The sequence below is a fragment of the Leucoraja erinacea genome, chromosome 7 (genome assembly GCF_028641065.1).
Source record: "Leucoraja erinacea ecotype New England chromosome 7, Leri_hhj_1, whole genome shotgun sequence".
Taxonomy (NCBI): Eukaryota; Metazoa; Chordata; class Chondrichthyes; order Rajiformes; family Rajidae; genus Leucoraja; species Leucoraja erinaceus.
The window spans coordinates 58,220,342-58,242,224 of record NC_073383.1 but is presented as its reverse complement, the minus strand read 5'-3'; the positions used below and the strand labels follow the sequence as shown (position 1 = coordinate 58,242,224).

The following is a 21,883-nucleotide window of genomic DNA, read 5'->3' as shown; positions in this document are numbered from 1 at the left end:
GTCCAATGAACCAGATATGATAAGAGAACTCGAGGTAAAGGAACAGCTTGGAGGTAGTGAAACTAATATGATTAGTTTTAATCTGCAATTTGAGAAGGAGAAGGTTAAATCTGAAGTATCAGTGATGCAGTTGAACAAAGGGGTCTATGAAGGCATGAGAGAGGAGCTGGCCAGGGTAGACTGGAAAGGGATCCTAGCAGGAATGACAGTGGAACAGCAATGGCAGGAATTTCTGGGCATAATCCGGAAGACGCAGGATCATTTCATTCCTAAAAGGAAGAAAGATTCTTAGGGGAGTAGGAGGCAACCGTGGCTGACAAGAGAAGTTAGGGATAGAATAAAACTAAAAGAAAAGATGTATAACACAGCAAAGAGTAGCCGGAAGCCAGAGGGTTGGGAAACTTTCATAGGATAACAGAAGGAAACAAAACGGGCAATACGGGCTGAAAAGATGAAATACGAAGGGAAGCTGGCCAGGAATATAAAGAAGGACAGCAAAAGCTTCTTTAGATATGTTAAGAGAAAAAGAATAGCAAAGTCAAATGTTGAAGGCAGACACGGGTGAAATTATTATAGGCAACAAGGAAATGGCAGAAGAGTTGAATAGGTACTTCGGATCTGTCTTCACTAAGGAAGACACAAACAATCTCCCAGATGAACTGGAGGACAGAGGATCTAAGGGGGTAGAGGAACTGAAAGAGATTTTCATAAGGCGAGAAATAATATTAGGTAGGCTAATGGGACTGAAGGATGATAAATCCCCTGGACCTGATGGTCTGCATCCCAGGGTCCTCAGTGAGGTGGCTCTAGAAATAGTGGACGCATTGATGATCATTTTCCAATGTTCAATAAATTCAGGATCAGTTCCTGTGGATTGGAGGATAGCTAATGTTATCCCACTTTTCAAGAAAGGAGCGTGAGAGAAAACGGGGAATTACAGACCAGTTAGCCTGACTTCGGTGGTGGGAAAGATGCTGGTCAATTATTAAAAAGGTAATAATGGGGCATTTGGATAGCAGTAAAAGGATTAGTCCAAGTCAACATGGATTTATGAAAGGGAAATCATGCTTGACTAATCACCTGGAATTTTTTGAGGATGTGACAAGTAAAATGGATGAAGGGGTGCCAGTGGATGTAGTGTATCTAGACTTTCAGAAAACCTTTAAGGTCCCACACGGGAGACTGGTGACTAAAATTAGAGCACATGCACACTTTCAGTGACTGATGTACAAGCACACCCAGGGCTCCTAATCTGACACCATTCAGATAATAATCTGAATTCCTGCTGTTGCCGCCAAAGTGGATAACCTCACATGTATCCACATTATATTGCATCTGCCATGCTTCAGCCCACTTACCCAAACTATCCAAATCACCCTGCAGCCTCATAACATCATCCTCGCAGCTCACACAGCCACCCAGCTTTGTGTCATTCACAAACTTAAAGATGATTGTTGGTCAGAAGATTGCTGCCATTGATCATGTGTACAACAAATCTGAAGGACACTATCCTTATTTTACTGGGCCAAATTGTACTTGCCTTTTGCTGCCAATTCCTTAGAGAACCATCAATGATGTCCTCCATGCAGTTTAGCGTGATTGAATAATGTGCCTGTACAAAATGTAAAGGTCAAGCTAGAGGTCAGTATAGTGGCCATTTAGCCTGCAATTATGTGGGTGGGATTTATTACGCAGTAGGAGGCGTGTTTGCGGCTGAGATTCTCACACAGAGGCGCTAGTAGTTTTTAGTTTTAGTTGGAGGAAGCATGGGGGAGAAGGCGCAGCTTTCCACCATGCACGGGTTCCACCATGCACGAGTTTGACTACGAGTAAGAACAAAATGTACTTAAACCAGAAGAAGTTTGAATGAATATCTTACTGTTTTTACAACGACAATAAATAAACTATTAATCAAGAGACTGTGTTTGGAAGATTTATCTTTCGACGGCATTGAATGTCTCATGGAGAGCTCGTAGATGCGAATCGAAATTATCTCCTTACCCCTGTCTTCAATCATAATAGCTAGAGGAAAGATTCCTTAAACGATATAATAAAGAGAGGAGGTGAAACAACTGGTGGACTAGTGCAATAAGAACAACCTGATCCTGAATGTCGAAAAAACAAAGGAGGCCATCGTCGACTTCAGGAAAAACCGGCACAGTCACACACCACTTCACATTAATGACAGCGATGTGGAGTTGGTCAGTAGCACTAAGTTCCTGGGGGTGCAGATCAGTAACAGTCTGACCTGGTCAAAAAACATCACATCATTAGTTAAGAGAGCGCAGCAGCGGCTGCACTTTCTGAGCTGGATGAGAAGAGCTCACCTCCCCCATCCCGTCCTCACCACTTTCTACAGGGGAACCATAGAGAACATTCTGACCAGCTGCATCTCTGTCTGGTTTGGGGACTGTAACGCCTCCGACTGGAAGTCCGTGCAGAGAGTGGTGAGGACGGCTGAAAAAATCATCGGGATTTCTCACCCCTCAATCGGGGCATTGCGAGCAAACGTTGCTTGTCTAAGGCCAATAGTATTATAAAGGACCCCACACATCTCCATCATGGACTGTTCACTCTGCTGCCCTCGGACAAAATATATCGTAGTATAAGGAGCAGAATGGCCAGGTTTTGCAACAGCTTCTTCCCACGAGCCATCAGACTCTTGAATGCCATGTAATGGGCCGCCACCATTATCTATTTTTATCTTTTTATCCATTTTATCCTTCTGTTATTTTTGTGTTGGACGGGGAGCCAGATGCAATGAAATTTTGTTTAGAATTGCATATATTGATGTATTTCTGAATGACAATAAAGTTTTGATTGATAATAATCTGCCATTACAGTCAGTATCGGGCAAATTTGATCTAACTCCGCTGCTAGATTCACCACTGTGTTCATGGTACAGTACTAATGCAGTGAGCTAATACACATCTCATCCTGCCTCTTTGCTTGCTGCCGGTCATTGATAACTTATAAAGGCAATTAAACGCTTGACATTTATGTAGAACAATCAGCATCTTTGGAGCCTGAAATAGAGTTATGGGCCTGTCCCACTTGGGTGAATTTTCAGGCGACTGCGGGCAGCTGTCAAGTTGCCGGAAGTTGCCTGAAAAACTGGCAACTGAAACGGCAACTGTCAGAGTGGAACACACACAAACACAGCTTTTCCTTATGCAGGTGGGGGACAAGAGCGCTGTCTGAGTGAAATTCACACAGTGCAAAGCCAATGTGATACAGACACACACCGCGATGCACAGGAAGGCTGGCGCTGTAATATAGAAGCTAAATGCACAGTGTACGATAAGTCCTTTAAAAGAAGGGGGAGATGGGGAGAGAAGGGGGAGAGAGGGGGGAGAAGGGTGGAGAAGGGTGGAGAAGGAGTGTAGACAACTTTTAAGAAGCCAGAGATACACGGCTGTGAAGCTCGACAGACATTAACATTACCGGTCGGTTATCCTTGGTTCTGAAAACTACTGCTTACGTTTTATTTCCGAATGAACCAATGAAATTCACCAGTTAGCGCCGGCTACAATCTACGAGAACCTAAGAGAACCTTTGACCTCCTGGCAACCCACTAGGACCTCCTGCCAACCCACCTACGGCACGAGAATTCTCGCTACTCTCCATGGCGGCTTCATTCTAGTCGCCGCTAATTTTTCAACATGTTGAAAAATTCCTGGCGACCATAATCAGGCTGCGACTAGTTCCCAGAATGCGGGAACTCCTCACGACCATGTGGCGACTGCATAGTCTCCTGTGGTCGCCTAAAAAATCACCTAAGTGGGACAGGCCCATTAGTGCTTCAGGTTGATGGTAATCATCTCAGTAATTCAAGCATTTTCTGAGATTTCCCACATTTGCTGTTGTTTGTTTTTTTAATTATAAATGTTGATTCACAGAAATTAACCTAATTTACTTCTTGTTGGAATTAAAATCGTTTCATTTTATAATGGCCACGAATCGGCTTCTTAATATTTCTGAAAGAGGTTTCAAGATATTGCCCACTGAATCACAAAAACACGGATCAGACTTACAGTTCAAGTGATCCACTAAGAATTATTAAGGCACTCCACACGGTATAATGATCTTCAACACAGTAATAAAATTGAATATAAACAGATTATTTGTATAATTAATCATATGTTGATTTTAATGTTAATGTGAAACCTTGAACATTTCATTCATTCAACTCCACATGAAGCCGCTGGCAACCACTGAGTTATGGCTACAATGTGTCTCGTCTTCTTTATGAGGGATTTACTGGAATTTACTCAGATACTCTGCAGTTCCCCGCTGAATAGGGTCTATTCATTAGAGCATAACAACATAAATAAAAAGAACATTGCAGAATCAACAAAAAAAAATCCATAATAAATTTCTCAGACCGGCCTGAGCATGTCAAAATAAGTGAAATGCATATCTTTATCTGACCACTAGAATGCGCTGATGGAGTGCCTTTGTTATGAGGGAGGTTCTCTGTCCATTTGAACTGATGATTCCAAATCCAGCAAACATTCTCTGTAAAATATAAGTTTTTGTTTTGGTGGAATGGGTGTCTGTCTTAAGGAAATTTGTAAAATCCAAGTCTTTGGTGAAGGCTATCGGTTTTGTTAAACTGACATTCTGCGCTGTTTCACATCATCTATGTGAAATGCAACCACGTTAGGGCACAAAGTTTATGTTGAGAAATACCGGCTTCTGTTAAGTTGCAAGAGATTTAGGGAATGCACATTTATATAAGCATTTCTTTCGGAGCTGAATGTCAATTCGACAGATAAATAACTCATCCCTAGATGGCTTTTACGTTTTCCAAATCCGGTGGATATTTACTAGGATAAAGGGTAATTTGAGGTCCACTTTACAAATTGGAAACATTAAACCTAAATGCCATAAGTATACGTCTTGTAAACTTAAAACCATCTGCGTTCGCTCACCCTTGTAACTATTCAAAGAATGTTGCGCAGACAGGGACGGAAAGGTAGACAAGATCTCCCTTTCGATAAATAAAAAACACGCAAACACCACCTGATCCCACAATTGGCGGGGACGCAGAAATCGCGAGGAAACGGTGTGGATCCCCAAACCGTGGCGAGTCTTCTTCCTTCTCTCCTTGAAACGGCGTGAAATAGAAAGTCTCCATTAGATTAGGAGATTCTACGGAAATATTTGCGGAGTTTCCTTTTGCTCTTTCGCGGAGTGAGGAATACCAGACACCACTGTCTGCTCAATGGGCAGATTTGTTATAAACAACGATCTCTCCTCTGCGCTCCCTCTCCCTCTTTGTATTTGCAGCACCCAGCTCATCTTTTGAGACGTCCATTCTAGCGGGCTGCACCAGTACTTTCAGCACTTCCCAACAGGAAGATTTGCTAGAAGACTTCGTCCGCCGATCACCGCCCATCGCTGATTTAAGGTTGATTTCCCCCCCCTCATTTTATGCACATATATCATTTATATTTTATGGGCGGGCTAGCAAAATGCTGGCTAGGTCAGGTTAAACTGCAGGGGTCATAAATCATTCGATTCGAGCCGGGGCAAAGCGGGGCTTGAAGACTGGTGAAGGGAGCTGAAGTAAGTGAAGGTTTCATATTTTTTGTTGGTTTCTGATAAATGTAAGGCGACCACGTGGCACGTGTGAAAGGCACTAAAGCGCAAGTGGCAATCGGCAACATCTCCGGGTGGCACGGACTCAGTCTCATGGACAATCTCAGCCAACGTTGCCTGAGTCCGAGGAGTGGGGGAAGAAACATTAATCACCAACCAACTCTCTGGCCGCCAAGTGCATTATTAACTAAAGGATCGGCTGTGCAGGGCGACGGGATGCAACTAGCTAACATGTTGGATTGCGAGGAGTGTGGGGAGGAAAGGCAGATTTAAAGTCAGTGGGGAGTTTCAAATCTTCAACCGCACTTAAAAAGGCAGAGCAATTGTCAAATTGTAACAGTGACGGTAAGATTGACCGCGAGTTTAAGTAATTCCCCGTTTAAGTAACCCCCCGTTGCTATTAATGAAGGATTAATTTCAAGTCGTTTCAGCCAAGAAATGCCATGTTCCATTATTCGTGTTGTTTGAACTTCTTCCCTGCTCTTTCACGTTCTCCGATCTATTGTGTGCAGGGCTGGGTTCTCTTCTCCTGTCCCAACACATCCCCAACACTGGATATATGTGAGAGGTGTCACTTCGTAGAGAACAAACCAGGATGAGGTACTCGGTTCATCCGCTCTTCCTTATTCTGCTGCAATGTCTTTTGCATAGGGTGAGTGGCAATTGTGCATTGTTTTTCTTTACGAACTTTTTTTATTAGTGTGGAATGGACGTCGGCTGCCGCAGAGTGACCGAACCTTGGCGCAGGCTGGTGATTACTTCGTACGCTGAGTTGATGTAAATTTCGCCCCTTGTTAAATACTTCACCGTAACTGTTGCAGTTAGGGTCTCGAGCTTCCTATTAAACGGCGTCTTCCACTTTACTTGGGTGTATGTTGCACAGTTAATGTCAAGGACTTATCATCATGGAAGGGTCACCACAATGATTTCACTGAACGTATAATACTGATGAATAAGAACGATGACAAATGTGCGTTTTTTTTTAATGCGTTTTAATGTGTACCAATTGGTTGCGGGGATTTGTTGAAAGTAGGGTCACGATTCAGCGTTCTCTCACGCGAGTCAATGTTTAGCTTTAATCATGGGGATTTCGAGTGGTGTCTAAAGAGAATAATTGTCTGAAGATATTCGCGAACTTCATCCTACTGCTTAAATCCAGCCTCCAGAGACTACTCGAATGCAAGCGACAATCGTGTTTTATTTTGTTCAAAAACACACTCGGTGGTAATTCACTAATACAACTTGCGAAGATTAAGCACTCTACTTAAGCACTGGCCTCTGATGTTCCAGCAAGGAGTTGATTGATTAGTTTTTGAATACGCTTATGTCAGAATCTAATCCGTTTTTGGATTGTGTCAGTGTTGTAATGTTTTCAACTGTGGTGCTTTATCATTGCAATGAATTACAGAGCTGCAGCCGGGAGATAAGACGTTCAATGCTTCACACCATGCCCTTCCTTTCAACGAGCCAGCCTTTTGTTCCATCCTTTTCCACAAAGTTTCAAATCAAATTGCTTTAAATTATAAGTAGACTTCTGGAGACCAAAAAAAAGCGCCTAATTTCCATTTTGATAATTGCATACATTGCACGCAGATTTAAACACGGCTAGTCTGAGAATGTAACAACGCCTGACACTTTAATTCCGCAGCCACACATGTAGATTTTCAAGAAGCAATCGAACCAACCTAGACCATAATGAATGCGATGTGTTTTTAAGAGTTCACAAAAATGCAAAAGTGACCGCATAACTCGTTAGCCTCAGGAATTACAGCAGATGCCCTAACGATTTGATTTCCTAAAATGTGCAAAACGACACATATTTACGAGTTTAACTTTTAATATATAACCGAACTGTGGCTTCTAGTGAGTCCTTGTGAATACAGGGCTGCTTTTGTCCAGCATTATCTAATCTCTCGTGTGTAATATGTGCTAAATACTACTTTTCAAGTCGAACCTTGGAGGGTTGTTTCATTTTGCAAGCTATTGTATCACCCAATGAAGAGAAGCACTGGCTCCCACCATGTATGATACTACAATGCATTTGTTGCATTACTCTGAATTAAAAATCATAACTGAAAATATAAAACTTGCACCATTAAAACTTAAATTGCATCTATTATAGTGGCGGTGACATGGTAAAGGTAGAGCAATGGTCATAAAGATCAGAGTGAACAATATTTGTGTATCTGAAAGTCATGTATCCCTCTAAAAAGAAGATGTCTATAAAACAGTTACAGGCCCATGACCTGTCAAATCTGCTCTGCTATTTACCAAGATCACAACTGATTCATTACCTCAATCCATTCTGGGACTTGATCCAGAGTCCCTAATTCCACCTCTGTAACATTGACAGACTCCACCTATGCCTCTGGCTTAGATCATCTTCTGTCAAAACAATAGACAATAGACAATTGGTGCAGGAGAAGGCCATTCGGCCCTTCGAGCCAGCACTGCCATTCACTGTGATCATGGCTGATCACCTACACCCCATCTGGGATACCTCTGCTGACAATATCATCATTCACATTAAGTCTGATCACCCATTACTCCTACACTTACTGACTTTTACTGGCTCACGGTGAGGGAAATTTTGATTATAAGCATTTTTTTCTATGTTTTCGAACCACTCAATGGATTTGTCTGGCATTATCGTTGAAATTTTCCTCACAGCTTTTTTCACAATTCATTTCACAAATTTTCTCCACAATCTTGATAGAAGCAAAAATAAATGCAAATGCTGAAGATCTGAAATGCAACAGAAACTGCTGGAGATATTCAGGAAGGTTCTGTGGATAAAGAAGTAAAGCTAATGTTTTAAATCAACAACTTCCATCTGTTATGTGAAAACCTTTAAAGGTATTTGTGTTCTTCTATTTCTGGCATCTACATCCCACTGACTGTCTATTTTCCTTCCCTTTCTTTCCTTTCCTATGGCACACCATAAAATCTCTTATTTGGCCATTTTTCTGGGTTGGTGGGCTCTATAATGTGGTGCAATTTTGAACTATATTTGATAATATTCTTGCGATATGCCTCGGGACATTTTCCTACGTTAAAGGTACCTTATAGGTAGATATAGATGATTATCATCATTATTGATGTTGTTAATCTTTCTACTCTTTAAACACCGAGATTCCAAAAATCTTCTGCTCTCAACTTTAAATACACTCGGTGAATGTCCATGTATTTTTGGGGTTAAGAATTCCACCGATTCACAACCTCGGATTAAAGAGATTTCTCCTCATTTAGGTCCTAAATTATCGAGCAACTAATCTTAAGCCAGCCGTCCACTCCCGTGTGTCCAAACCCTCTCACCGGGGAAATAGCTTCCCTCCATCTACCTTGTCAAATGGTCACAGTACCTTAAAGATTTCAGTGAGATGTTATTTTGCAAATTGCAAAGTGAATACCCAAATCCTATTCAACCCGCTCTCCACCCCCGCCACCATCGTCTCAGAAGATAATATTCATCTCAAGGATCATAACAGTGAAAATATTGCTACACAATCTCTTATGTTACCACATTAACATGCGAGTTTGACAATGTATTGTACTTCCGGTGGCGCTAGTGTCAGCAGCCTCCACCTACAGCCCGGTATCATTTTGTTTTTTTGTTTATTTAGTTATGAAAAAGTGCGTTTTTTTGTGTTTTTTTGGTGTTTTTATGTGGGGGAAAAGGGCACGGTGCAGGGGATACTGTCCTTCAGCCGCTTCCTGGTGAGGACGCGACTATTATTCGAGTCGCGTCCTCGCCCCCCCCCCCCCCCCCCCACAGCGGCCTACCTACCTGGATTGGCGCGGCCTTTCCTGCCGGGATCGACCGGAGCTCCAGCAGCGGCGGGACAACGCTGGAACATCACGGGGCTGGCGATGCCTTACCGGGGGTTGCCGTCTGGAGCCCGGAGTGCTGGACCTGCTGCACCGACATCCTGGAGCTGCGGTTTGCGGAGCTCCCAACGCGGGCGGCGCTGATGGACAGCGCGGGGTCCTGTGACTCTGCCCGGCTCGGCCTGTGGACTCATGAGCTGCAGACTCCGGCAGTGGGAGGCGGCTGATCAGAAGGTCCGGGCCACTGAGGAGGAGGATGTTCACCGTCGGGGTTCGGCGTCGGTGTTCCACCAGCCCGGCGTGAGGGCCTGAACATCGGGCCACCCGGGGCGGCGACTGCGGGTGCTCGGAAGGCCCCGACCACGGATGAACACGGAGGGGAGGCTGGCTGGACTATGGTGCCATTTATGTTATTTTGTGTCGTGGACTTTCTGTGCTTGTGCTTTTTTTTAATTCAATTTCAATTTTATTTTTAATATGTTTTATTATTTATTTATTATTTATTTATTTTTTTATGATTTTTTTTTTAATGATACTGCCTGTAAGGGAAATTCATTTTGTTGTCTCAAATTGAGACAATGACAATAAATTTGAATACAATACAATACAATACAATGTAGTTTTTATTGTTGCATAAAGTCTTTACTCTTATATTCCAATACACTTGAAGTGTTTGTTTTTCTGTCCTCCTGGAAACCTCTTGTCACAATGGAGCTCAAAATGGACGATATGTTTTAGAGATCCGGTGTTGGTTTGTGTGGATAGTACAGCCTGCTCGGCATATATGGTTGAGTGTGATCAGCATCTCAATAGGGAGAAGATGCTGATACTCATTCATTTAACCAGCCAGTGAAGCTGAGATTTTTGTCGAGACAGCAATACATGTACTTTAACAATATTTTGAGATATATAAGAAAATATGTTGGTAAATGTTCAGAAGAGAAAGATCATCCAACAATCACGAACATCACAACATTGCCCATTGTTCCATCAAGATCGCCAATGAGACCCTGGAAAATGTGGATCACCTTTTATCTCCCTAGAACCAGAATTCTGCCTGGATTAGAGGGTATTAGCTTTAGGGATAGAATTGGAATTAGGATTGTTTCTCTGCAATGTCAGAGGTTAAAGGGAGGCTTCATAGAAGTACATAACACTGTGATAGGCATAGATAAGGTAGGCAGTCCGGACCTTTTTTCCCAGGATAAAATGTCCAACACTAGAGGGTTAAGGTATAAAGTGAGAGGGCAAAAGTTTAAAGGAGATGTGCAGAGCAAGTTTTTTACACAGATGGTGGTGAGGGCCTGGCACGTATTGCACGGAGTGGTGGTGGAGGCAGATACAATAGGGGTGTTTAAGAGGCGTTTGGATAAGCACATGGAAATGCAAGGATATTGATCATGTACAAGCAGATAAGATCAGTTCAGCTGTTGTATATGTGTATGTTCACAAATAAACATTATGGACTGAAGGGCCCGGTCTTGTGCTGTCCTATTTTATGTTCTATGAGCCATCTGTCAGTGAAGGAAGACACTGTAAATAGTGCGTTCTAAGCACCCCCCCCCCCAGTCTAGTTTCAGTCAATAAAATACTGAATCAAGCACTTGAGCAACTAAACTTTATTTTGGATAACACAACACAAATTTCCCTATAAGATACCTAATACCGCAGGTTAGATCCCAGTATCTGCTTGGCCAGGCCCTTCTAGCCTCGTGCAAGCAGAGACACTACAAAAGGTCACACAGTCCCAAGCGTTCTTCCACAAGATCGACAAAGGACCTTGTGGGTGCTGCCTTTTCTAGGTCCCCTTGAGAGGCTGAACCACATGGGGGTGGTCTCTGAACAGTCCAATAACACATATCAATTACAACAGTACATGATGGACAGTTCCGCAACCTAATAACACAGTAACTAATACATTCAATTAATTCAATTCAATCAAAACCTTATTGTCATTTAGAAATACATCGGTATATGCAATTCTAAATGAAATTGCGTTGCATTTGGCTCCCCGTGCAACACAAAAATAAACAGAAGGATAAAATGGATAAAAAGATAAAATAGATAATGGTGGCAGCCCATTACATGGCATTCAAGAGTCTGATGGCTCGTGGGAAGAAGCTGTTGCGTGGTATCTGGTAAGGCTTCAAGAAGGAAGCTAACATAGATGAATAATGCAACATGTGCCTCGAGATTCAGACAACCCCGACAAGGCTTAACATTTCAACCAATCAACAATCAACAAGTAACAAAGTACGTCTTCGCAACATTATTTACAATATGTATACCTGGTTTGCATTGATCCAATTAGTTCTATGCATTTCACACTTCATTGTAAGACTTCTGCAGATGTTCCATTCCTTCTCTCCAGTACTTATCTGGGCTACAGACATGCTGGCACCATTCAGCAGCTTGTCTCAGTTCTGCAGAGGCACATTTAATTTGACCAAAATGGCCTAGCAGCACATAAGCCCTTACTCAATTTTAATGCCATGGCTGCTCCAATTTAGCCAGGATTAACATTCCTCCCTTTTATCATATATGATAAACCATCAGATATACATGGGTGACTATTACATTATCAATCATATCAACAACAATGAGATGATGATGTCTCTTCCCAGAATATCCTCTAGCTTCCCTAGTGTGAGTGGGCATAGCTTCACAATTTCTGTCTGATGAGTCTTCACCTCCCGAGTTTTTATGGGCGCGAATCCCCTCCATCTATGTTGTTAATCCTTCAATACTCGATCCTTAGTTGAACATATAATTCCTAAGAGAACTTGGGATGAAATAAATTACCATTCATGCACTGATGCTTTCCCATACATTCATCCTCTGTACCATCACTATTCTGTCAGTCAAAAGTCCTCTTTCTATATCTATTCTGTAATATAATCTTTCCCATACTAGGATCAATGCTAATATATAGCCAGTTCTCTCCGTATTCACACAATGTTCTTCAATGTATATCTGATGATGGTTTCTCATATAATTTCAGCTGCGTTCAGATTTCCCTATAGGCGTTACTCTTATTCAAGGCAAACCATGGGGAATGGTTCAATTCAACAACATTCAGTCTCAGCCTTCAATTTAATAGTTTGAGGGTTTTGTTAGGGTCCGTTTCACCCTTTCCATTCCACAACTTGTGGTCGATAACACAATTCCATTCAATTGCTGTGGAATTCCCAGCTGTTCAATTAATCAGTTGGGAATTCAATTAATCTCCATATGTTGTAGATTATTATAAAGCCAATTAAGAATGCCGAATCTAGGAACAATTTCTTTACACCTTGATAATAGGAGCCGCTTTACTATCAAGGGATAGACAAATTTATATTCAACGGTCAAATACATCGACTCTGACACGTACCCATTCCCCTAGAACTCCTTCTAATTCAATAAGACCTCCTCCAGTTTCTCTTTCTAGGCAATTAACTTTGGTTTCTCGAAAGGGAGTTCTGCTATTCACATTTCCTCTTTCTTACTATTTCAATGCCACCTCTCATGTTCCCTGGATATTTCTACATTTTACAAGACCTTTCCAAGTACTGTCCTTCCCTGATGATCTTTGAATAATCCTTCCCATCTTTGGCAACCTGTCTGGGGGTGAGGACAATAAAAATATCAAGTTAATAATCAGATTTTAAATACTCCTAAGCCAGATCTCACAAGTCAGTTCCAAATCCCAAGCTTTAAAGTCCTTCCATCACTATACAATTTAGAGATCAAATTCAGAATTTTGACAATTTATTTCTAATGACTAGAATTTAGGCGCAAAGTAGGTGTCACCGAACCACAGAGGAGTATTCATTTCCAAATTTAATTTGTTCTAATTGGTGCTTGCCTTAATGGTCTTCTGAGGCTGTTTGTATTTCTTTAGCAAGTGTTGGATGTTGTTCTTTTCTTTTCCCTTTACTGGTGTCAAATGTTATGTTTAAGTTGGGCACTAGGGTAGGTATCTTCTTTCGTCTTTCTCGATGTTAGTTCCAAAGGAGTAGGAATACCGAGGAGCAGCCTCCTTTGTTTATTGGCCTCTCCTAGATGGTATATTAAAGGGACAGGACAGTTTCACTTCTTCGTCGTTGTTGGTCTTTGTCTCTGGGGAGCTATCTGGATGGAGATAATGGCTACACATCCTACCTGAGCTGTGTCTTCTGCCCGTTCTTAATGGTCCACATACTCTGTTATCTCACTCCCCAGATAGTAGTATGTTGTAGGTGACACTGTCCTGGAGGCACAACAACTTTGCAACACGTTATTAATCAGGTGTACAATGGCTCCTATCCCTACTCCTGTACCTCCTGTGCATTAAATTCATCTTTTCTTTTCCTAGTACCAATCTGAGTTCCCTTCAGTTCTTTTCATTTTTGACACCAGCTACTTTGTCTCTATTTTCATATTTCTCTCTTTTGGTGAAGTTTCTCAATCCCAATCAGCTTCTTTGCAACATTTCGTGTTCTGACAGTTCATATTTATCATTATTTTCCTTGGGCCGTCTTAATGTCATGAGGATACATTTACACTTTGAGGCAAGGGTCATCTTACTTTGTCCCCACTCTGGACTAGCTGGCAGATCAGGGCTACCAAAATGGATTTGACTGCCAGAATGATGCTTGGTTCCTTGCCCCCTGATCCTCTGGCCAGTGTTCTCTTCCTCTATCTTTGGGGCCCCAAGTGTCCATACAACCTCTAGGGATCCACTGACTTCTTGCACCGTGTGGCCATTTTCATTGACCCCCTTCCTCCTCTATGTTTCCTCATAGGGCAAGCTCTGCTCCAGTGTCCCGCCTCTCCGCAAACGTAACATTGGTCAGGCCTCACAGTACTATAATTTCCCCATTTTGATTCTTGAGATTAATATCCCTTTGCTCTGTTAACAGCGTTAAAGTACTTATGAGGTAAAGTCAGGAAAGGGAACATGGTGGGTTTTTTTAGTTTGCTTTAATTTGTTAGTTGATTGTTAGTTGACTGCCACTAATTTCTGAAATGGTCTTAAAGTAACTAAAGTAATTTAAAGCATAAATGTTACATTTAAGTGTAAGTTAAACGACTCGCTACAGTATGCACCAGATTGCACAATTTCCAGCTGAAAAATGCCAAAGCTCCCTACACACCCCCCCCCCCCCCCCCCCCCCCGGTCGCTATGCTCCCTCGCAATTTCTCACTTTCAACTCTCACCCAATGTTGGCAGCCCTGATTTTAATGCCATGGCTGCTCCAATTTGGCCAGGATTAACAACACCTCCAACTTTTTACCAACACAGCCTTACAGCCTTCTACTAAATTAGGAAAGTTATCTCAGAGATTTAAAAAAAAACCTCAAATAATTTACCAAATCATTGTCTACCATGCGACAATCACACTTGAAGAGATGGACAACCTGCTGCATACTTTCTCCCTGATTGAATAACTTTGCATAAAATGAAAAATACTGGAAGCACACATGAATGGGGAAAGAAACAGGTCTTGCCTGACCTGTTGAGTATTTCCAGCATTTTCTCTTTCTTAGAGATTTATTGTGGAATAATTGCTTTTAAATGTATTTCCCCACATTATACCCTATCTATTGGGCCGAATGGCCTATTTCCATGATGTAAGACTGTATGACTCTCTGTGACTGTCACTTTCTTTCCTATTCAGGTAACCCATCGTTATCCTTTTACAAATTATTTACATCCACTCTGTAGCATCATTTGGCATCTGTATCTACTAACCGGGATATATTACACATTCATTCGTCACCTTACTACTGCAAAGTTTTGAAAAGATAAAATCCAATTATTTATTTTAAATTAAATATTGTAGATAATGAAAATCTGAAATAATAAAATGAATGTCGGAAATACTCATCAGACAACATCTGAAGAAAAGTGATCAGATCAGCATTTCAGATTGAAGAATGTTCTTAAGGAGGTTTATTATTATGGATACGGTCTAGCACCCAGGTAATTGGTCATTTGTTTACTATCTTTCTTTACCCAAACTAACATGTTACATCAAAATCTGACCAACATCCACTGTAGTGTGAGACTTTATGAAAACTGATAGATATTCAATTCATTAATTATTTTTAAACTACATTGTAAGATATAACCACAAAAAATACATGAAAATTGGTAAATCTAATTTTTCTTTTGTAAATGCGTGTTATCGCTGCTTAATCACATCATGACTGTTTTAAGTAATCTGTAACCTTAATAATTCTGGGTATTTTCTAAGACTGATGTCAGGCTAATTAACCTATGATTTCCTATTTTCTCTCTCTTATCTTGAAGAGCAGTGTTACATTTCCAATCTTCCTGTACAGTGTAATCTACAAATTCGAGGAAATTTTGGAAAATCACTTCCACTCTCTCTTTAGCGATCTCTCTTTTGAATCAAGGGTGCAGACATTTATTTTCAGGGGAACAGTTATATTTAATTCCCAATAATTCCTCCATTTCGATAAATTGCTTTTCCTTCCCACTTGGCCCTTGGTATATCTGTTTCTGATTTCTATTGTTATGTCGGATCAAAATATGTTCATAAGTGATAGGAACAGAATTAGGCCAAGTGGCACCTCGTTATTTCTGCCATTCAATCATGGCAGATCTATCTCTCCCTCTCAACCCCATTATCCTGCCTTCTCCCCATATCCCCTGACTCCCATACTAAACAAAAATATGTAAATTACCACCTTAAAAATATCCATTGATTTAGGCTCCACAGTTGTCTATGGCAATGAATTCCACAGATTCATTACTCTCAGACTAAAGATATTCTTCCAACTCTCTTTCCCAAAGGTACAACCTTTTATTCTGAGGCTATGACCTCTGCTCCTGGACTCACCCGCTAGTGGGCACATCCTCTCCATGTCCTCTATCCAGGCCTTTCACTATTTGGTAAGTTTCAATGAGGTGCCCTCTCATCCTTCTAAACTCCAGCGAGTAGAGGCTCAGTACCGTCAAACACACATCATATTTGTTTGAAGCCTCAGGCATTTTCTTATTTTCATTTACATTTTTTCTGCTTTAAAGCGACTTCTGTTTAGTTCCTTTTACTCTTCTGTTTTGTATAAACAGAAGATCTCAAACCAAGGTCAACCAATAACAATCACAAAACGTACACTTTATTGAATGACCTGCCCTGATTTACCACAATGGTTTGTTTTTAGCCTTAGCAGAGTAATTCTCTTATAGTTGGTCAAAAGATATCAGAAAGCTGTAAACAGTTTTGAAAGCAACCCAACAATGACAGCTCTATACTCCTCTGCTCCCCCTCCAAAATAAATTAACGTTCTTTGCTGATGAGGCTGAGCAAGTTTGGTGAAACTTTTGAAACTCAGCATTACAACAAAGGTTATAACTTTCTTGCCTGATTAAAGAAAGTCTCTGTCTCATGTAAAACATAAGAAATCAGATCAGGAGAGCCTGATCATCCTTTCAATTACATCGTGGCTGATGCAAATTTAGCTCCATAGTCCCCTGTCTGCTCGTTCGCCAAAACCCTTGGCTAACCTATAAACTGGGGTCAAGGAAAGAGTGTTCATGTCGCGGCCCTGGTTCCACCAATCTTTCCACCACCACGCACAAGAAGCACAAAAAGCGCAAGACACACCATTGTACGCAGATGCCGAGAAGTGTGTTCAGCTCTGGCTGAACAACTTCTAATCTTGTGAGTGAACTCGATAAGAAGAAGAACCTATTAACCCAGTATTTACCTTGGGTTTGAATATATTCCGGGTTTCAACTTTCGTAGCTCTCTGCAATGAAAAAATTCCAAAGATTTCAACCCTCTATATGGAGAAATTCCTCCTCAATCTGTCATAATTCCGAAACTGTGCCTGTGCTCCTTTCTCGTGGGTGGGACAATATCCTTTCACTAGTTACTTTGTCAAGCTGTGTCAGAATCTTGGATGTTTAATTAAAATCACTTCTCACTCGTCTAATCTTCAACAGGCATCATCTCAATCCTTTGAAGCTTTTCACTCAAGACAACTCTGTCAGCCCAGTAATTAAAGTGAACCTTCTCAGTACTGATGCCGATGTGAATATACCCCTCTTTAAATAAGGGCTTCAAGTTTGCTCTCACAAATGGCCACTACAATTAGTTTACAAGAAGTTTCTCCTTTTATCACCTTTCGCAATGACAGCTAGCATGTCATTTATCTTTTATCAAAAAAGCAGTGAATTTCACTGCTCCAGGTTAGGTACAAGTGACAATAAAGTATCATCATCGTCATCATCATCATTAATTATTTGCTATCCATACAGGATGTTTTATGTGAGAAGACATTAGTTAGGTTTTTGATAATGTCTCTTATAGTAGGCTGATCCAGAAGATTAAGATGTAAGGAATTCACGATGACTCGGTCATATGGATTCAGAACTGGCTTTGTCATAGTAGGCAGAGGGTTATGGTGGAATGTAGATATTCTGGCTGGAGGTCTGTGACCAGTGGAGTTCTGCTGGGACCTCTGCTGTTTGTGATATCTGTTTGAGATGGGGGAAATTTTTGTTGATCACAGAATTTCCCACCACAGAGCGTGAGAAATTTCTGATCAGCGTGAGGGCGTGAGAGTTTGCTTGAGGGCGTGATTCTCACGCTCAAAGCGTGAGAGTTGGCAGCCCTGTGTTTATCTTGAATCTGTTTTCCATAGATAGCCATTCTTTCATCTTTAATCCCTTCAATAGCATGATCTTTTTTACATCAGACCAATTACTTATTAGAATGAAACTACTGGCTTTCCCATCTACTAACTAGAAGCTACATCATGGTAAGGAGAAAAGCAGATGTCCTGACCTGAAACATTGCCTCTCCTTATCCTCCAGAGATGCTGCCTGGCCCGCTGAGTTACTCCAGCACTTTGTGTTCTATCTGCTCCCCTTGTGTCATCAATAGTTCTAATTAAATTGATATATTCATAGTGCTCATCATTCACTGTCACAGACCACCAGATATTTTGTTTCTCTTTTGTGGAACAACAAGATGAATCTGTACTCAATGTCAATTGAATATAAAGGTATAGATTCTTACAGTATGGAAACAGGCCCTTTGGCCCACCAATATATTTGAAATACATCCACCAAACATCAAAGAAAAGTGATCAGATGGGCAATCTGTTGCTGTGGCAATGGCATTCCCTATTTCTTATTTAATCCCTCTATTTTTGTTTCCAATTCCTTTTTGTGCATTCATTTTCTGGGATTTTTGTTACTCCTAATGCCAGCAAACCATAAAGTGCTATTGCTGACACAAGAAGTAATATTCTCCTGTGCCTTCCCCAAGTGTCTTATGGATAAGACACTTGGATAAGTGTAGTTTATGTCCTTGGATAAGTGTAGTTTATGTTCTGTGCTGATGTCTTATTTACTGACTGAAGATTGCAACCATCCCTGTCCATACACATGGACTTCTAGACACTGTGTGCCAGATTGCGATCAGTTGTGGCATACCATGCCATCTCAAATCAGGATCAGTGACTCGGTACAAACCAGGGGAGATTAATCATCTCCCATCACTCATTATTGCAATCAAGAAAATATCCTGCTAATTTTCTCTGTAAAAATTGCAGCTTCAAGTATACATTTTCTACATTCCAAATTGATAGCCCCTGAGTATCCAGTTCACACTGTGTTTGTCAACCTCAATTGCAATGAACAATCTTTTAATTTTACCAGATGCGTATTTGTCTCTTGTTAGAATTATATTTAGATTTTGTGAGATGTGGCTACAAATGTATTCACCATTGCAGGTCTATTAGCCATTCCTCTTTTAAATCTTAGAAATATTACATGATTTAAATACCTATTTTTCAAGATTAATTTGTGATTTAGAAAGTCAATTAAGCTAAATGTACAGTGAGTATGTTGCCTCATAGTTACGTACAGTGGTTAACCTGCAGATGCCAGAGCTATCTATCTATCTATCTATCTATCTATCTATCTATCTATCTATCTATCTATCTATCTATCTATCTATCTATCTATCTATCTATCTATCTATCTATCTATCTATCTATCTATCTATCTATCTATCTATCTATCTATCTATCTATCTATCTATCTATCTATCTATCTATCTATCTCTACATATTACGAAAAGTATCTCCTTGTTTGGACGACTGTCTGCATGCGTGCGATCTCAAGGAACTACGTCAAAACAGTACAAAATAGCACAAACATTTTTGTACCATCTTACTCAACATTGACCTGTGGTCATTTGTATCAAATTTTGTTCAGATTGATGCTGTATTTCACAAGTTATCACATTTTTTAATTTACTAAATCTACTTTGATAATCACTTCAACAATTCAGTGCTGGCAGTTGCAGCCATGATGTCACAATGGGATCTCACAGTCCTCCACCTGACATTTGCAACAATGTTGCCATCATAGAACACTTAGTCGTGGTCCTGGCAGCAAGTGATTAAACAGGAGGGGGAGGAGGCAGGGGAAGTGCAATTGGTACTTTTTTTTAAGTCCAGTGCTGGGGGAGGCAGGGGAGTGGTGGAATCTTATGTTGGGGAATGGTTGCATTGGGGGACCAAGCATCCCATCAGGGCTATGAGTGAGTGGTGGAATATTACCTTGAGGGACCGGGTTACGTTGGGGGAAGGGGTGAGTGGTGGAAAAGGGTTGCGTTGGGGGAACGGGTGAGTGGTGGATTATTGTGTTGGGGCAACGGGGCCCAATGCGTCCCACTTGGTCTAGTATATGATGAAAACTCTGATATTGTTGTTTTCCAGTTTGTGTGGTTTTTCTATTTGTGCAAAAATGGTACAGGGTAGCGCTATGATGTTTCGACATCTTACCATTCTCCTGTGCTGCAAGTGCAACAAGTTTTGTTCTGATCGATTATATGTTTTAAAAGTTATTAAGGTTTAAAAATCTTAAAAATCGCTCACGCGCAAAATGGTCTCATCTCCTGTCAGTCACCATCACGACCGGATAGTTACGCCCCTTCCTGCACTATTACCGCACTGATTGGCCACGTTCACTGTCTGTCACCGGCCACGCCCCGCCTCGCCCGGTGAGGAGAATAAAGCTGAAGAAGCGGAGTGAGCAGAGTGTGCATCACTAATGATCCGCCGGGTGGAGAGCGGCTAGTGCTATGACTGGCATCGACGATCCGGGGCCTGGGCGCTGAGGCTGGCTCTAAGGCTGACGGCTGCAACCTCGAGATCCCGGGGAGGTGAGGAGTGGGAGTGGGAGGATTGAGGGGGAGAAGGGGGTAGTGAGGGAGAAGAGGAAATGGGGGAAGTGAGGAGGGAGAATAGGGGAGGAGGGGGAATAGAGGGAGAGGAGGGGAGGAGGGGGGGAGTGTGTGAGGTAGGGAGTGGGGAAGACCTGGGGAGGTGAGAAAGGAGAGTGGGAGGATTGAGGGAGAGGAGGGTTAGGGATGGAGAGAAGGTAGAGAGGGGAAAGTGGGGGAGGTGAGGAGGGAGAATGGGGAGGAGAGGGAATAGAGGGAGAGGAGGGGGAGTGGGGGAGGTAGGGTGGGGAATAGGAAAGGGGAGCAGTGGGGGAGGTGGGGGAGGTGAGGAGTGGAAGTGGGGGGATAGGGGGAGGTCGGGAGCGGGGAATGGGTGAGATGCATTGGGGGAACAGGTGAGTGGTGGAATATTATGGTGGGTGAGCAGGTCCACTTCGCACTTCGTCTAATCTCTATACTTATAAAACTCTGATATTGGATGTGTATTTATTTGTGTGCTTGTGTGTATACACATATTTGCGAAAAAACGAATGCAGTAACGGTAAAATGTTTACATATTCCTGTAGAGATTTTCCCCATGGAGTCCAAACTCACCTTATCTGAAAATGTCAGGCTTTATTTCTAGAGTTATTACTGAAAATGTTCCAAAATCTTACAATACTTTGAATTTAAAAACGACTGTCTTTCACTGATGACATCACAATGGCTCTGCTCCGTGTGCCGTCTTAAACGCGCTGTGAGTGACGTCACCCCCCCCCCACGACCACTTCCTCTTCCCCAATGTTCACTCTGAAGACATTTCCAGCACAATAGGGTCGGGAGGGGGGTGTGAATCAGTGCAGGATAAATAGATGGAGTTGAGAAGGGTGCAGTGCAGGATGAAGGGGTAGTGCAGTGCAGGATGGATGGGAGGGGGGGTCAGTTCAGGATGAATTGTGGGACGAGTGTAGGATTGATCGGGAGTGGCAGGAAAATCAATGCGCGGTGGATAGGGAGATCTGCCTCCCCATCTCCGCCATCCAACAGGAGGGTGTGGGGCCGAGCGGTGCAGATGCTTCAAACAGCCGAAGGAGGCCTCCCCCTGCCTCCCTCCCTCCTCACGGCCTCGGTGTGCGGGAGGGTTTGTTTTGAAAGCGCCGTTGCTGCTGTGCGGGGCCGTCATTAGCTCCTACTCTCCGTCACGCCACACTTAGCATCTTTCCCACGCATTACAGCTGTTGCCGACACAAAATGTCAAGTTCCATTTCTCCAGCGAT

General features: G+C 42.0%; 1 protein-coding gene across 3 annotated transcripts in view; it reads left to right on the top strand.

Annotated features, from left to right (window-relative positions):
• Nucleotides 1-4,114: 4,114 nt before the first annotated feature.
• nxph2a (neurexophilin 2a) overlaps nt 4,115-21,883 on the top strand; it is a 142,460-nt gene continuing 124,691 nt past the window's right edge. The window contains exons 1-2 of one of the 3 annotated variants that reach the window (XM_055638659.1): nt 4,115-5,413; nt 6,117-6,256. In XM_055638659.1, the coding sequence (XP_055494634.1) occupies nt 6,200-6,256 (57 nt within the window). In that variant the 5' untranslated portion in view covers nt 4,115-5,413; nt 6,117-6,199. Of the gene's footprint in view, nt 5,572-5,670; nt 5,950-6,116; nt 6,257-21,883 lie in introns of those variants that run through there. The other 2 variants (XM_055638658.1, XM_055638660.1) reach the window with 2 other exon arrangements.